Source organism: Sciurus vulgaris, assembly GCF_902686455.1.
Source record: "Sciurus vulgaris genome assembly, chromosome: 9".
Lineage (NCBI taxonomy): Eukaryota > Metazoa > Chordata > Mammalia > Rodentia > Sciuridae > Sciurus > Sciurus vulgaris.
This window is the reverse complement of record NC_136469.1, coordinates 131,137,528-131,153,336: the sequence shown is the minus strand read 5'-3', so window position 1 is coordinate 131,153,336 and position 15,809 is coordinate 131,137,528. Positions and strand designations below refer to the sequence as shown.

The following is a 15,809-nucleotide window of genomic DNA, read 5'->3' as shown; positions in this document are numbered from 1 at the left end:
GAACAACTTCTTAGTGATATGAGTTTATGTAACCAAATCTGTGGTCACCTTCGTTGCTTCATGGCATCTTAGAATTAGAAATTCTGAAGTTCACTTGGTCCAGCTTCTCACTTAATGTAGGATTTCCCTTCATCATCTTCTTGGCAGGAAAAAAAGATAGCATAGACTCTCCTTATCTAGGATAAGTAGGGGACAGTTTTTCAAAGTTGATCTCAGGGTAGATCTTTCCATTTCTTAATATCTCTCATTCTTAGAAAGGACTCCTTACTCTCTTTCTTAGGAATCACAACTACTGGTCTCATTTCTGCCCTCTAGAGACTGAAAGTAATTCTGCTTCTACCTGAGGATCCTTTATATCAAGATTGATATGCTCCTTTTTCTGTCCTTATAACATGGATCGTGAAGACTTAAGAAATACCTTTGGTTTCTTCAGTGTGATATTAGTTTCTGGACCTACTTATGGCTCTATAAACTAAGCAGATTGTGTGTTAGCTAGTCATCATTTTATTTAGATTTGGAAACAGAAATCAGCTACTATTTTGAATTTCATGTAAAACTTATTCTTAAAGAATTGGATATCAGCCGGTCATGGTGAGGCATGCCTGTAATCCCAGCAGCTCGGGAGGCTGAGGCAGGAGGATTGCAAATGCAAAGCCAGCCTCAGCAACTGCAAGGCACTAAGCAACTCAGTGAGACCCTGTCTCATAAAACACAAAATAGGACTGGGGATGTGGCTCAGTGGTTGAGTGCCCCAGTACCAAGACAAAAAAAAAAAAAAAAAAAAAAGGAATTGGATAACAAGGGTAGAATTCACCCACTGTGTTCATAATTACGGATCTCATTTCTGCTCTGTAGAACCCCCACATGTATCAGGACTTAAATTGAGTCAGAGTTGGAATCAAATTCTTTCTAAAACATTTAACACACTCCAATATCAGTTAAACATTTAAAAGTTGTTTAAGCAGTTTATGACATCACCATTCACTATAACTTTGAGTCTTATATTCAGCGAAGTTTTGAGAGGCATTGGGTTGAAGTGTGAACTTTGTTTGCTTTCTTCTGATTTTGCTGTAAGGATAAATCATACTTAACCCTTTCTCACACTTTTATTTTTACTTTTCAGCTTAATAGAGGGAAAAAAAAGTGAAATCTCCATCTCCCCACAATACCTTGAATGAAAATTTAGGTCATTTGGTAGAGTATGAATTATTTTAAGACACCATTTACTATAAATTTTCTGCTTTATATTGAAGTTGCTTCACAGATCTGAGCCTGAGTCATGAAATCTTTCACCATTGTGTGTATTCTGGTTGACTGATGTTGCAGGAGATCTGAGTTTAGAGTTTAGGCTTCAGCAATCATCCTCTGAGTGAGCATAATGGAAAATTGCTTTAAAGAGTCTTGTAACCAAAGGTGTAACCAACTTTTGATTTGCAATGCTTGAATTCTCTTGAATGTCACTCCATTCTTTCTCAAAGTACAGGATGAGGCATGACACTACCAAATCACAGTCTCATTGTTGAGTATTCTCTATGTAACATAAGCTTTGTTTTTGTTTTCTCAAAAGGCGTTTAAACAGAAATCACCTTCAGCTGTTTCCTGAGTTGCTGTTTCTTGGGACTTCGAAGCTATACAGGCTGTAAGTAGATCAACACAATTATTGTTGCTTTGGGTAGTGCTTTTCTTTTATTAGATGTGTTTTGGATCTGTTTCCTTATTCTTCCTTGAAATTTGTTTACCAATATATTGATGAATTGAAAGTTTGCCTTTTTTTATGTTTTGAAGGAAATGTAAAATGTATGATTGGTTTTCCAGTAGTTCAGGTGGATTTATTTGGTTAGCATTTGGTAGTTTATTTATGTGTTATAATGGTGGTTTTTTTTTTTTTTTTTTTTTTTTTTTTTGGTTATGTGATGATGGTGAGATTTACCTACTTCTTAGTGGAAAATTTTGAATTAATTCTAAAGGGAAAGTTGCTACTCTGCTTCCGCTAAAGATGAAGTTGACAGTGTTTTCTTGTAAAGTTGATCTCAGCTTTTTTGGTATTGTTTCTGTAACCAGGGAGTAGTGTTTATTAGTCTGAAATTTTTATTATAAGCTATTGAAAGGATATTGTAAATTCACTTTTAAGTGTTCCTTTTAAAATCCGAATTCCAAATTCTGCTGTATCGGTGACTGGAAGGCAAAGTATTTGTATCAAATGTTATATAGATTGTTAAAGGGAAGTAGTTCTTTAAAGGAACATAATGTATTAGGTAGACTCAGTTTTTCTTCCCTGGAATGCTTGCTCACTCATCTAATAATGTGTAATAGTGAAAACACATTTTTTAAAGCTTTTAAAATTAGATTTTCAGCCATATGAATGATTTTGTGCAGATGGCAGATAAGCTACAAAGTGCTGGAAAAATAAATAGCAGTGATTACTGATGTTCATGTATGTTGTGAAAAAACTGCTAAGATCTATGGAGTAAATTGTTCAGTCGCCCCACCTGGCTGGTAGGGAGTCCCATATGGTAGGGTTTGTAAAGAAAATGAATCTGCTGCTTTTTTTGAACTTGACTCTCTTAGTCAAGGCTTTGGAACCTACAAGTTCAATATTGTTATTGATTCCAGAAATAGGACAGCCCTCCCCACACACCCCCATTGAAGCCAGAATCTCTGCTTGGTCCCTGGATACCTTATTTCACCGTTGGGGGAAATTTCCCACAGACACATCACATCTTCTCTCTAGTCTGACTTTCCTGACATTGTTCCTTTAAGGCTAGCCAAATTCACTGGCAGTATTTCTCGTCTTCTTTGTGTTCTCTGTTGCTTAATTGGTACAATTTAAGTCTACTTTAAGCAATCACATAAAGAAACCTCTTTTAACATGTTCTCTAGAGGTCATTCTTACCAAAGAAATAGGATGTAGAGCGGCTATAAAAATTATATGTATATATAAATGAGTTGAAACATATTTAAATATTTGTGTTTAGTTTTTCCCAGAATGGCCAGAGTTGGTTTTCTTAGTGATTCTCTTTCTGCTTTAGGTGTTGCTGATGGACTTCAAAGCTAGCATATAAAGAGCACTGTTAAACGATTCCTTTGCTAATCGAGTGCCTTGAAACCCAAAACTCAGCAGTGTAGGAAATTGTTTTCCATGTTCTTTACAAATTATTTTAAATGGAACGACTCTAATCTAAAATTCCAATTATTAAGTTGAAGAGGGGAAAGTACAGGAAGTACCTTCAACTCAATCTCTGAGAAACAAGAATGTTTAACATTTATTCTAAAAGTACATGTGTACTTCTAGAATGTGTACATGAGTTCTCAGGTAGCACAATCTGCTGTGGAATTTCCTAACAGCAAATGATATTCTGTTTGACATTCTGCCTGCTCTCTTTGACAATATCACATAGTGGACCAGGAGATTTTTCTCTTTTGTTTTGATTTTTTTTAACTTTCCACAGCTTTTATATGAAAGAAAGTGACTTGAAATATTTGAGAAGTGATTTAAAAAAAAAAAAAAAAGAACCCTTCAAAAGATGACAGAGCTTTCTAATTCATTAAAGGCATATTAAGATATGAGAAAATGAAGAGCTGAGAAATATATTCAGAAATATTCAGGGGTCTCTTTGGCTCAAAAAAATGTTCCCTGGGGAGTAATGGAACCCAAGTTGTGTTTGTTAGGTGAGATGAGTTACAATTGGGACATAGATACATTGATATCCCGGAAGTTATACCTTGATGCCTTAATGTTCAATATTAAACCTTAAGATAAAGTGTCCTGCTTTATCTGGCATTTGACAGATGGCACAGGCACTGGCTGCATATAGAAATCTAGAGGCTTGGTTTTATAGGCATCCTCAAGTCAGGAATTTTCTTTTTGAGTCAAGGAATGGTCGCCTCACTTGAATTAGACTTAAGGTGAATAGTTAACAATGGTATTTCTTGTGAGAGGCAAAGTGATAAGCCCCATGTGACCACTTATTTTTTTAATGACTGTGATTGCTAATCAAACAACTCATTAACAGTCATTAATAAACAAAGCAATGAAAAGTTTGTGAAGCTGACTATATTAACAAACAGAAAGGGTGCAGATTCAAATTTTCTTCCTCTAATGCATTCCTTTAAAATGTTAATTTAAAAAGTAATTGTTCTTGAACAAGAAGTGTAAGTGACAGAAGAAAGTATCCAAGATTTTTGACAAATAACAGGGATGTTAGGACAAAGATAGCACATGTGTTTGACTGGTTGTTGCATGTATGTATTAAAAGATACATAGGTGCCTGACTGTATAATGTGATAGAGACATATGCATCTAGAACTCACAAAAGAAACAAATTTAGAATTTGTTTTCTCTTTATAAATTATTGTATGATGCTATTCAGTATCTCAGTTTACTTATTTCCTTACTTATCTGTACTTTTTACCTTTACTTCATACATTTTTTCTAATGTCACCAATTAAAAAGTTTACCACTCTAATATATAGTTAATTTTAAATATATATAAAATTGTATATATATATATATATATAGTTAATTTTTAGCATTGTTTGCTTTTGTGAAAGCTATTCTGATGTATTGGACATTACATAGATTTTCTTTATGCTCTTGTAATGAATAATCACCATTTGACTCTTGGCTGAAAATGAGATGCCAGCAGAAGAAGCACACATGTTTTTTTGCAGTCTCTAAATGCAGTATAAAAGAAAAAGAGGGTACACTGTATATGAATTATGATTCGACATGGTTGATTGCTGCTAGCGGCCAAATATGCTTTCCCTTTGCTGTCTGCTCCAATTTCTCTTTGGACGGGTTGAGAGAGCACTACATGTTCAGGTCAAGATGTTTGCTCAGAAATAGTAGTACAGTTGCAGCTGTGTTTGTTGGAGCTGGAGACTAGTTTAAATAGCATTACCATTTATCCAGTCCATTAACAGAACTCTGTAAAATAATACCAACTCTGCGTAAACTACAGGACAGTGCAATAAAATTACAAGCACTTGTTGACAGATGGAAAGTGTAAGTACAGGGAAAGTAAAGGGTGATAGGTTGAAGGTTAAAAGAGACAGCACATAGTCCTCCTCTTTGCTCTTCCTCCTAAGCTGCTGTTGCATTTTTATGATCAGCCAAAGAGTGGAGAAAATTATTTGCAGAGCAATCTGGAGCTGGTCAACTAAAAAAGAGATTGCAGTGATTTTTGAAATGTTCGCCTATGATTGGTTGAAATCTGTGAGTAGCATATACAAATCTTCCAAATAAATGTGACCTTAAAGGTGGCTTTATGCTTGTAGGATTCACAATTTCTGATATGAGTTTGCAACTACTAATCCAGACTTGTTAGAGAGGAATTTCACTGATAAATACTGCGGTTAGGCATTTGGTTATAAATATTTGTTTTGTGGTTTTCCGTTTATTTCTTTGAGTATTATTATATTTACCCAGATTTCCAGTGTAAGCTTGATAATCTCAAGAACATTGCTAAAACTCATTTTTTCACTTGTGTCTACCAAACCAAAAGAAAACAAACAAAAATAATCACCTATGTTCCAGTGGTATACTTTACTTCTTTGAATAAAATTTTTTGTTACTTTCAGAAGTGTCATTTATTATTCCCCAGTAAGCTTTAAAAATGCTAAATTATGTGACATTATAAATAGTATTGTTGAAACCAAACACTCTCTTATGGTCTAGTGAATACTTAACCTGAGAGAAGATTTTGACCACTTAAACTGACGGGTCAGGTCACAGTGCATTTGCTGTCATACAGATCTGTCAAAATTGTTTCTGATTATAGTAGTGATTGGGGCTTTTTGAAGAAGAAAACTTAATTATTTTATTTTATTAAGGTAAAAAGCTAATTTGCTCTGCATTAAAATACACAATCTGTCTTCACTCTTCACTTTTCTGTCCCCACTCCGATAAAAGGAGCCTTAGTTTTTTGTTGTTACTTTTTTTTTTTTCAAATAGTTTTAAGAGTAACACATGCTCATTATTAAAAAAAAAAAAAAAAAAAAAAAAAGAGTTAGGTGTAGGTTTAGTTCAGAAAAATAGAAAAGAGAAGGTAAAAGTTATTCATTATCTCACCACCAGATGAAACAGCTATTATACTTGTCAATTATGGCTACCTTAGTTTTATTTTGATGATTATGCATGTAAATGCCGGTTATCCATGAAGGATGAAAACATGTTTTTTGTATCCCTGGGGTCTCATATAAGGCTTGACCTTTAGAAACTCTGAATAAGTTTCTGATGTATTGAATTAATTCTCCATCGAGCTTCAGGGTTTGCAACTTGAATGAGCAAATAGTAACTCTGGGAAGGCATTATGAATAATGGAAGGCCAAATTAAATTTAAAGGATAAGTTGGCTAATTAAATGTTTAGTTCCCTTAGGTTTTCTAAACATTGAAGGATTTCAGTAGGCACGCACAATCAAAACAATCCATTTTTCACCTAAGCAAAATATATCTTAATTTAATGTGGTGCTATACTTTTATACTGCTGAACCCTCAGTTTGTGGATGTCAAGTTAGTTTCATAGGGTTCTTATAGTCAAGCCTAAAAGCAGAATATGATGGTGGAGCCTGTGTAAAAATTCCTCCTGAATTAATTTCTGCCAGCTCTGATTAAAGTGTGGGCTACGAGAGGTGTTAGGTGCTAAGTTTCCTGCTTCATTTTACTCTTGGCCTCTGTGGCCCCTGCCACAATAAATTCAATGGTGGTTGTGCCGGAATTGCAGGTTGCAGTTGCTACGGTTACCGTTGTGCATCCAGATCCGCACCATTACTCATCTAGTGAGCTGCCATCATAGCTACCGCTGGTTTGGGTTGCCGAGGCTGCCCAAGAGCCTAGTGTGCTGCAGATGAAAATTCTCCACAGAAGCGGGGCATGTCTGTGTCATAATTTGGTGTAAGGAAACACTATTTGCATTGTTCTGATACTTCTGTAAGGGGAACAGATTGACCCCTTATCTTTGAAACCCAAAAACCCATAAGAGAGATAAAACTTAAAGTGTTAACTTTCAGTGTGAAAGTATCAAGTCTTTTATTACTTATTAAGTAACTTATTATTTATTGGGCATAAGAGTCTCTGTTTTTGCCATGTATAATAAAATAGAGACATACGAGGAGTGCTCAATTTAAGATTTCCTTTACAAAATCCTAAATTTGTTTTTAAGTAGGTAAACAGAATACTTGATATTGGGATAAATGAATACATTTCAGAGTAGCCTTTACAGCTTGTCATGAAAAACAGTGTGCAAAACTGTTGGACAGGAACCACTTTTGATTTTATTTTATTTTGTAAAATCAGCATGTAATATAATAATGGAAAAATTACAAACCCAAACAAGATTAAGATTATATTTGAGATTTGGTGGGCCTGATGTTGATAGTTTTACTTCAAAGAGATCACTAGTAGAAAGCTCTGTGGCTGGAGAAAGTCCTGAATTGTCAGGTTTCTGCTGTTTCCAACTGTATAGCCAGGAAAATCAAGCACAAGAAGATCTTTCCCTCTCGATGGTACTTATTTGAATGGTTGCTTTCCTAAATGTGTTACCTCCTCACCAATAATACTTGGAGTATGTGACTGTGACAGAGGCCAGGGAGAAAAACTGCCAGGGTGTGTAGCCCCACATGCTGTGTGGGATTTGTAGGCCTGAGCTTGTGCTGACGTGTGATTTGTAATATGGAAATTAAAGCCTTGAAAGTTCACCCAGAGCTAAGGTGTTTTCTGAACCACGAATTTAAATATGTGGATTTCACACCTAACACATATCACAGTATACACCTCCTCAGGTAATATTTTAAAATCTAACTATAAACCATACAATTGCCATAGCGATCTCAGGCTTATAATTTGGGGACTGAAGTTTACAATAAATGTTATTTCTAGCCTAAGTGTTAATAAAGTTTTATTTGAGCCATATTAATGTATGTACATATTTATGCTGTGTTCTAAAACATTGAAATCAATAAGGGAGGTTGTGCCAAATAGTGTTTAAATCTCTACTTGGATATTTGTGGTTTTGTTATCTTTGGAAGTTACTTTAACACCCCTGGAGAACAGTTTTTCTTAATTGTAAAATGGGAATGGATCATACTATTTTCTTTGGGGGGATATCATGTCTTAATTTAGATTCTATAATCCAAAGAACACTATCAGCTTTCAAATATGGTAGAAATTATATTTGCATTATTATTATCCTTCAATTGCAAATGAGATGGATATAAGAGTCACTCAGATGTCCTTGTGACTTGCCCTGTCAACACATTTCCTAAATCTACTGTATCACCCTCTCACATTTGTCCTCAGCGTAATAACATCAGTATGCATAACTACGTCAATTTTTCTACCACTGCAAATTGCCATAAAATGTGTATTTGTGCCATTTCACCTCTCTTTACTTGACCATAGAAGGTACATTATAGCCAGGATATTGTTAATGGTATCCCTTAACTCTCTCTCAGTTGATGACTAATGTAGTTTTAAAATTCATATATAAAATGAATTAGGGATAAAAACAAATTAACTGTGACTGAGGAACTATTTGTTAATCCACCTATTTAAATTGCTGTTTTAATGATCTGTTTTCGCAAATGACAAAATGTAGAAAAAAATATGAATTATAAAATGCTGAATAAACTCCTTCAACTATACCAGCAAATTATTATGAGTTGTAAAAAAAGAGTTATATAAGTTGCTTAAATTCATTTTTATTACCAATGAAAATTTCTGTTTTAAAAAACATAAGATGTTTTATCCATTTTTTTTTTCTTGTAGCACATACTTATTATCTGAATGGGGAAGCAGTTCATCTTTTATAAAAACTGCATGTGTGATTTTAAGTGTATTTTTACAGAAGCAATTATCTCAAAATGTTGCAGTTGTTTTAGGACTTCAAATTTAAAAAGTGTTTCATAGCAAAATGGGTTTCAGCCAGAAGTTATGTTTGTTTTCTTTTACTTTAGTCATAATTCCAGTGTGTCTCATGAGAAATGCACATTGCAGTTAGTGTATTTGCAGTTGGTGTATGTCCTTGTTACCTGTCTCCCATAACCAAATGAATTGCCAAATGAATAACCAAATGAATTGGATTCTTTATAGAGGGTTATCCTTAATATATTTTGAAAAACTGTGATTATAAGAAACTTCCGGACAGAAGTTAAAAAATAAAATGAATCCCAGAGAAGGAAGCCATGAAACATAAACAAGACCTATCTGTGACAACGCCTACCATCTAGGGCACACACTGTGGTGTGAAACATTATTAGGAGAACATCTGCACCTCTTGAAATGACCCCAAATGAATGTTTGCTGCTGGGTATGGCAACTTGATTTAAAGTGTTCAAGAAAAAAAAAAAAAAAAAAAAAATCTTAAAGAAAGGAGAAATAAATAAGCCTGGAAAGAGAATGGGAAAAGATAGCTTTGCCCCATCATGATAGGTTTCTTCTACTAGTGAAAGATTAAGGCTCAAAGTATGTGAATAGCTGAGAACAGCAAAGAGAAAGGTTGATTGCTTCCCCTCCAACAGTTCCAATTGATTGAAAAAAGCCTAATTTAAAGTTTTGTTTGTTCTATGTCTTAAACCATCAGAATTCTCCTTTAGGACTGGAGGAATGCTCCGGAGGAAAAAGAATCCAAGGATAAAAGTCATTGCAAGCCAACAATTGTTCCTAATCCTCACAAAATGCTGGAGAAATTAAATTTATTCTTTATTGCTCCAAGTGTTACCTAGGTCACTGGGCGATGGGAAAATTGGACTGGAAGTCGGGCGGGCGCAAGCTTTGTTCTGTGTCTAGATGGTTAACCTTAGACACGACAAGGCATCTTAGAGGGCGGTGGGAACTGAGTTCAGAGCATTAACACCAGGACTTTTATTACCCGGGATTTATAATGGGCTCTGCTGTCAGGAGATGAAAATGTTGTGTTTACATTTCAGTGTTAAATGATCATTTAATTAACACCTAAGGAAAAAAACTTGTGAAATTCTTAACAGCTTTTATTGTTGGTTTCCTGGGAGGTTTTAATATCCAAGTTTCATTGAGAATTCCTTTTGTAAGTAGGGACACAAAAGGCATTATAAACTTTTTAAGGAAGACAAACAGTTTAACCTTGACCCTTTTTTTCTCCTAAAATATTAATTCAAATTGCATATTAAATCTGGTATGCTTATTTAAAATGTTTTTAGACTAATATATTAAAAATACACCTTAATTGAACACTTTCCTTTAAGTAAACACACTTAATATATAAATATTCTTTTATTTATATTCTGAGATGTTTACTGTAAAACATTTGCAATTATCAATTAGTTCATCTTAAGAAGTTGAATACATTTAGAATATAAACATTTTATATCTTTTAAACCACCACTGTACTTACATTGTTTTAAGAATCTGGCTCAAAATAGATATTTGTAGTCCAGTAAAGTCTTTGGGAAAAATGTACATTATTATTATTTTATTTTTATAATTAATTTGCCGATAACTGCTCATTATGTTTATGTATAGATAATAGGGGTGAATGTTGTCATTAATTTGAAAATTCAAATTCTCTTCATTGATTACATTTTATCTAGTATCTTAATCTATTCTTGGTCTTTTATGAGAAAGAAAACTAAAAAGGAATGGTCTTAAAGCAATGAGATGGCATTTGTAAAATATAAAATGTACCATCAGGAGCAGCTGCATATTTAGTGTCATTTTTTAAAAGATATATTTTAAAAGCCGTTACTAAAATTTATGTATTTTTGATCTGGATATGAAATTTCATTTTCAAAAACACAAAATTTTAAAAAATATTTACCAAGTTACTGATGATTAAGATAAAATATTTCTTCATTTTCCCAGAATTATGCTGCTATAATATAGTTTTTCTAAGTACATTGTTTTTGTTCATATTGAAACAACAACAAAAAAAACTTTACCCCTTTTAAAAAGGTTTAAATTCAAAATCTCAGGATAAAAGACACTTTCTATACTATTCGTGGTAGGAGTGCAAGGAGGATTGGGTATTATTAAAGTCTCTTAGTGGAAAGCCTTACTTTGAACTGAGAATTTTATTTTCATATGTGAACACCACTGGGTGGTAGGTGGACATTTTGTATGACATTGTATGCTCTCCTTATTTCTATCAGATTTCAGCTTTTCAGCTTTTCTACAAAGCTCTCCTGGTATTCTTAACCTACATCAAACTTTTTTGGTCTTACCCCAAAGTTACTCATCAGTTCTGCCTCTAGAGAGAAAAACTCACAAGCAAGGAGTATTGCTTTAAATTTTATCTTTTTTACGTAATGTTCCATCTTTTAGCTTAAAAGGTCATAAGACGTTAAGTGCCCAGAAGCTTAAAAGCATGAAAAAGAAACTGAAGACTAACAAAACTGGGGTATTTAAATGTACTGAAGAGCCAATAACAAAAAGTTTATTTTACCACCTGTTATTCCAACTCAACCAGGTAGGGTGTGTGTTTGCACACGTGTGTGTGTGTGTGTGTGTGTGTGTGTGTGTGAGAGAGAGAGAGAGATAGAAATGTGTGTGTGTGTGTGTGTATGTGTGTGTGTGTGTGTGTGTAGCAGCTTGGGGGAGATTGGGAGGGTAGGCATACTGAGAGCTGGAGAAACAAAGATTTTGTGAATTTTCAAATGATTTAAAGAATAAGTATTTGGGGAAATTATAAGAACTCTATAAGAACTTTCATTTAACACAGATGTGAAATGAAACGTTACTTTTAAATAACAAGGTCAGTGCTAGACTTCTATACGGAAAAATCAAAGTTAAAATTTCATCAATTTTTTTTATGAACTTCTATATCTAGAAACTATAAAGATTCTAGTTTGCATTTTAGATGAAATCTTTAGTTTGCCTCTTAAAAATAGGAGTAGCTGTTCTGAATAAAATTAGGCTGTAACAAATAGATTTGAAAGTTATTGCATTAGACTATTTTAAGTACTCAGATTTGGGGCAAAATATACCTAGAAATTCTCTATGTTTTACCCAGCAATGATCAGCTAAAATTCACTTCTCTTTTGTATCAGAGTCTACAGCCAGATTTTAAAGACCTACCATAATCTAGTCCTATGTCACTTCTTCATCTTTATCACTGATGTCAGAGCATATAAGCTGTGTCTTGGGTAAAGAGATGTTTTTGTTACTGCATATTTTTGGACTCCTTCCTTGATTGCTGCTACAGAAGCACAGTTGACCTTCTTCATATAATTTTCACCTCTATCAAAGCCCCCTCAATTGCTTCAGTTACCTCCACAGAGTCATTCACTGGATTGTAGTGGTTATGAACACAGTCGACCCACACTTCCTGGGTTGAATTCACTGAAGGTGCAAGCTGGGGAATCTCACTCAGTTACCTGGCCCATGCCTCACTTGCCCCTTGTGTAAACCAAGGGCACTAATAGAACGTAACCTATGGAAGCATCATGTAGAGTGAATTGTTTACTGAAAGGGTGTGGTGTATGTATGGTACTTGGCTGTAGTAAGTGCCACGTGCTTTAATTTTTGCATCTTTAAATCTCTTCTTATTGTTTTCTGTCTTCTTAGTATGTGCTGTCAAGTGTTATTATCTAATCATACCATGTGTGTTAACTTAAATAAACTTATCTTACATTTCTGTAGTTCACATCCAGCATTAAACCTGGTGCAAGTTGATTAATAAACACTTTTCAACTGAGATTGAATGGTTGACAGAAATTAGACCTAATAACTCCTCTAATAATAGATTGAATTTGGAATGAAATGTGTAATCAGAGGTCAAAGACTTCTACTAGTTACTTTCCTAGCTCTGCTGGTCACTAGATACATATGCCAAACAAAATTATTTGAATGCTTTCTGAGTCTCTGTTTGTTGGCTTATAGAGTGTATGAATAGGTAGGTCAGATAGGAGAAGGATCATGTCCACATATGATACTGTCATATTACCAGAATTTGATATTAAGGCTTTTTAATATTTAAAAATATTCAAAATTGGAGAAGGGAGGAGATCAAAATAAATCTAAGATTTGTTGTAGTTGTTTTTCAAAAATTTATAGGCAACTCTTCACAGGACTTGAAAGAATTATTCATGGTATTAAGCAAGGAATTAGATAATTAGGTTGCAGATGAATGATTTGGGGTTGTTCTCTCTCCTGTTAGCAATTAGGAAAAATAAAGGCAGTTTCTTTGCTGATACGTGTCGCCTTCTTACATTTTTCATGGCTTTGCTATTAAATGTGAATTGTTTGAAGGCTTTGGTTTGAAAAAGGAGAAATTAATTACAGGAGATTTGATGGTTATACATCAGTGAATGGTTATCTTGACACTTGACACTTGACAGTCCTTCAATAAGAGGTACGTGCTGTACCACTGAAGCAGTTTCAATAACCACTTGCCTCTCAAACATCCCTAATGGTTGCATGAAGACATGAGTTAAAAGTAAAACAAGGCAAATCAAGAGAACAACGATGAGGTGGATGATGTAGGCTTAGATATTCCTGTTGTGTTGTCATTTTTCAGTAACAGCCTTGCAAGCAGGTACCATCATTGTCTGTAATTATCCCTAGGAATGTATTGTGTACCCCGGACGATTAATTTTCCTGACCTTTTGAGGAGAACAGAATGTATGGAGTCTGAATACCCCAAAGGCAAATGGAATCTGGGGTTCTTAAGAGGAGAGCGCACTCTGAGTTGGTGCAGTTTTCTTTTGCTTCCTTTAAGGGGAATGAATTCCACACCTAATGAATAGTTTCAAGGAAAGTTGTTAATCAGGTGCTCCAAGTGACCACCCCGGATTCTTCTTTCATTACTGAGGAACCATTACACAGGAACGTGAGGGAATGAGAAAGCAACACAGGTACATTTGATAAAAGGAAATACCTTTTTTTCTCTTCCCACCCACCGTGTAATCCCCTGGAATTTAGTTGACGCGGGAAATCACTGCAGCAAATAACTTGTTTTGAAAAGGTGAAGTTGTATGTACATGAGTAACACTTGTAGCTACAATAATTGGGCTAAAAGTCACATGACTGTGTATCAGTCATGATATTTCAGGATAGTTTTTACCTCAGGGTCTTGGGAAGGAACTTTTCCTTATTTCTTATTAATTTCTCACTGAAGCATGACACGATAGGCTTTACCTGTTGTTAAGTCCTTTTCTGACTTCACAGATATCATTCTGTTGCTCCAGGATGGGGTATTAGGTCCAAATCGGATGAGGAATTAGAACTAAGTATTGTGGAGGGACAAAAATAAACTAAACAACATATAACCAAATTTCATTTAAATGAACAAATCCTGTTCCTCAGTTCTTTCCCATTTAGAGGCCAGATCCTAATTTTAAAAAAGAGAAGTTGTTTAAAACAAGTGTCTAAATATGGCTTTCTTTTCTAAATTAAGTTACCTGGGTTGAAGAACACTGTTCAAGGATAGGGTAATATGTTTTGAGACAGGTTCTATTATTTTCAAGGAGATACTGTATTCAGTCATTATTGTAGTAATTGGTGCAAGATAATACAGTTGCATTTTTATAATATTCATTTTCAGATTTTTAAGATACAACTCTTCTCAATTCTCAAGAACATATTTTTCTACTACCTTGTATTTGTTACTATACTAATTTTATGTTGTATTTTTATTTTATTGAAGTGATTCCCAAAGTGTACTCTTGTAAGATAGAAAAGTATTTTGATGTCAAATGCATTGGGAAATAGTGAAAGTTTCATTCCCTGTGGTGACTACAGTATACATTTGTGTATTAATCTCTAAGGCATACTACAATAAAGAAGTCTTTTCACTTTAATGTTTTTTTTCTAAAAGTTATTTGACTGTACAATGCTTCTCTTTCTCCACTTCCCCTGTTTATTCTAGTTAATCCAAATAGCAGGAACAGCCTTTAACTGTAGGAAAGAGTAATTGCTTTCAGTTAAATCTGATTTAGACTGATTTAGCAAAGTAAAAACTGTTTTGGACATAGGAGGTTGAGGCATAATATTTTATTTCTTGCACTTACCTGGTCAGGTGCATGAATTCGTATAGTTCATTGGCCTTATAAATCTTTAGCAACAGAGTCAATGTACATCCTCTACACTGGCTATGTACTTGACGTTGGAGCCTAAAGTGCCTAAAGTATTTTAAGGACTCTTTATTCATAGATGATTGATGGACTTTGAAATCACTACAAAGCCAATTTGTTCAGTATTTTTTCCCAAGACCCCTCTTTCCAGCACCTTTTGACAAAATAATTTAGATATGAGAGATTAGATATTGAAATAAATATATATAGAATAAATAATATTACGTCCCTACAGGTAACTTTAAAAATATGCTTGATTGGTGCTTTTTACAGGACTCTAATACTAATCATTACAGAATATTACGTCCCTTCCCTTAGTTCTCCCACAATGTTGCTCTGACTGCAAGTTTTTATTTATGTTAAACATTGGAGGAAAAAAATGAAAGGAAACAGAAACAAAACACCAAACTACAACTCAAACAAAACTAATTCTTAAATGAGTTTAATAGAGATAATTCACTTGAAAATTCACTCATTATTCACAAACACATTTATTTTTTGGATTTTGTTAAATGCTTAAAATAATCCCTCTTGAAATAGCTTGGGTTCCCTCTGCATAAGAGTCAGAGTATCCCAGCCCCTTCTTACCCCTTCTGGTTTGTTTTTCTCCTTAGGCTCCTACACCATTTGGCATCCTGATTAATTTACCTACTTGTTATCAACCTCCCTTAACTAAAATGGAAGCATTGTGTAGGTCTCTGTGGTACATGTACAGAGACATTGGCTGAATGGGTAAATGTGAGCTTTCAATGAACAGCCGATTTTA

The 15,809-nt window shown here is 34.2% G+C and overlaps 1 protein-coding gene across 1 annotated transcript in view; it reads left to right on the top strand.

Annotated features, from left to right (window-relative positions):
• The window catches only part of SLIT2 (slit guidance ligand 2), a 338,311-nt gene that overhangs the window by 15,722 nt on the left and 306,780 nt on the right, over positions 1–15,809 (top strand). The window contains 1 exon segment of the mRNA XM_079153098.1: positions 1,568–1,639. Coding sequence (XP_079009224.1) covers positions 1,568–1,639 — 72 coding nt within the window.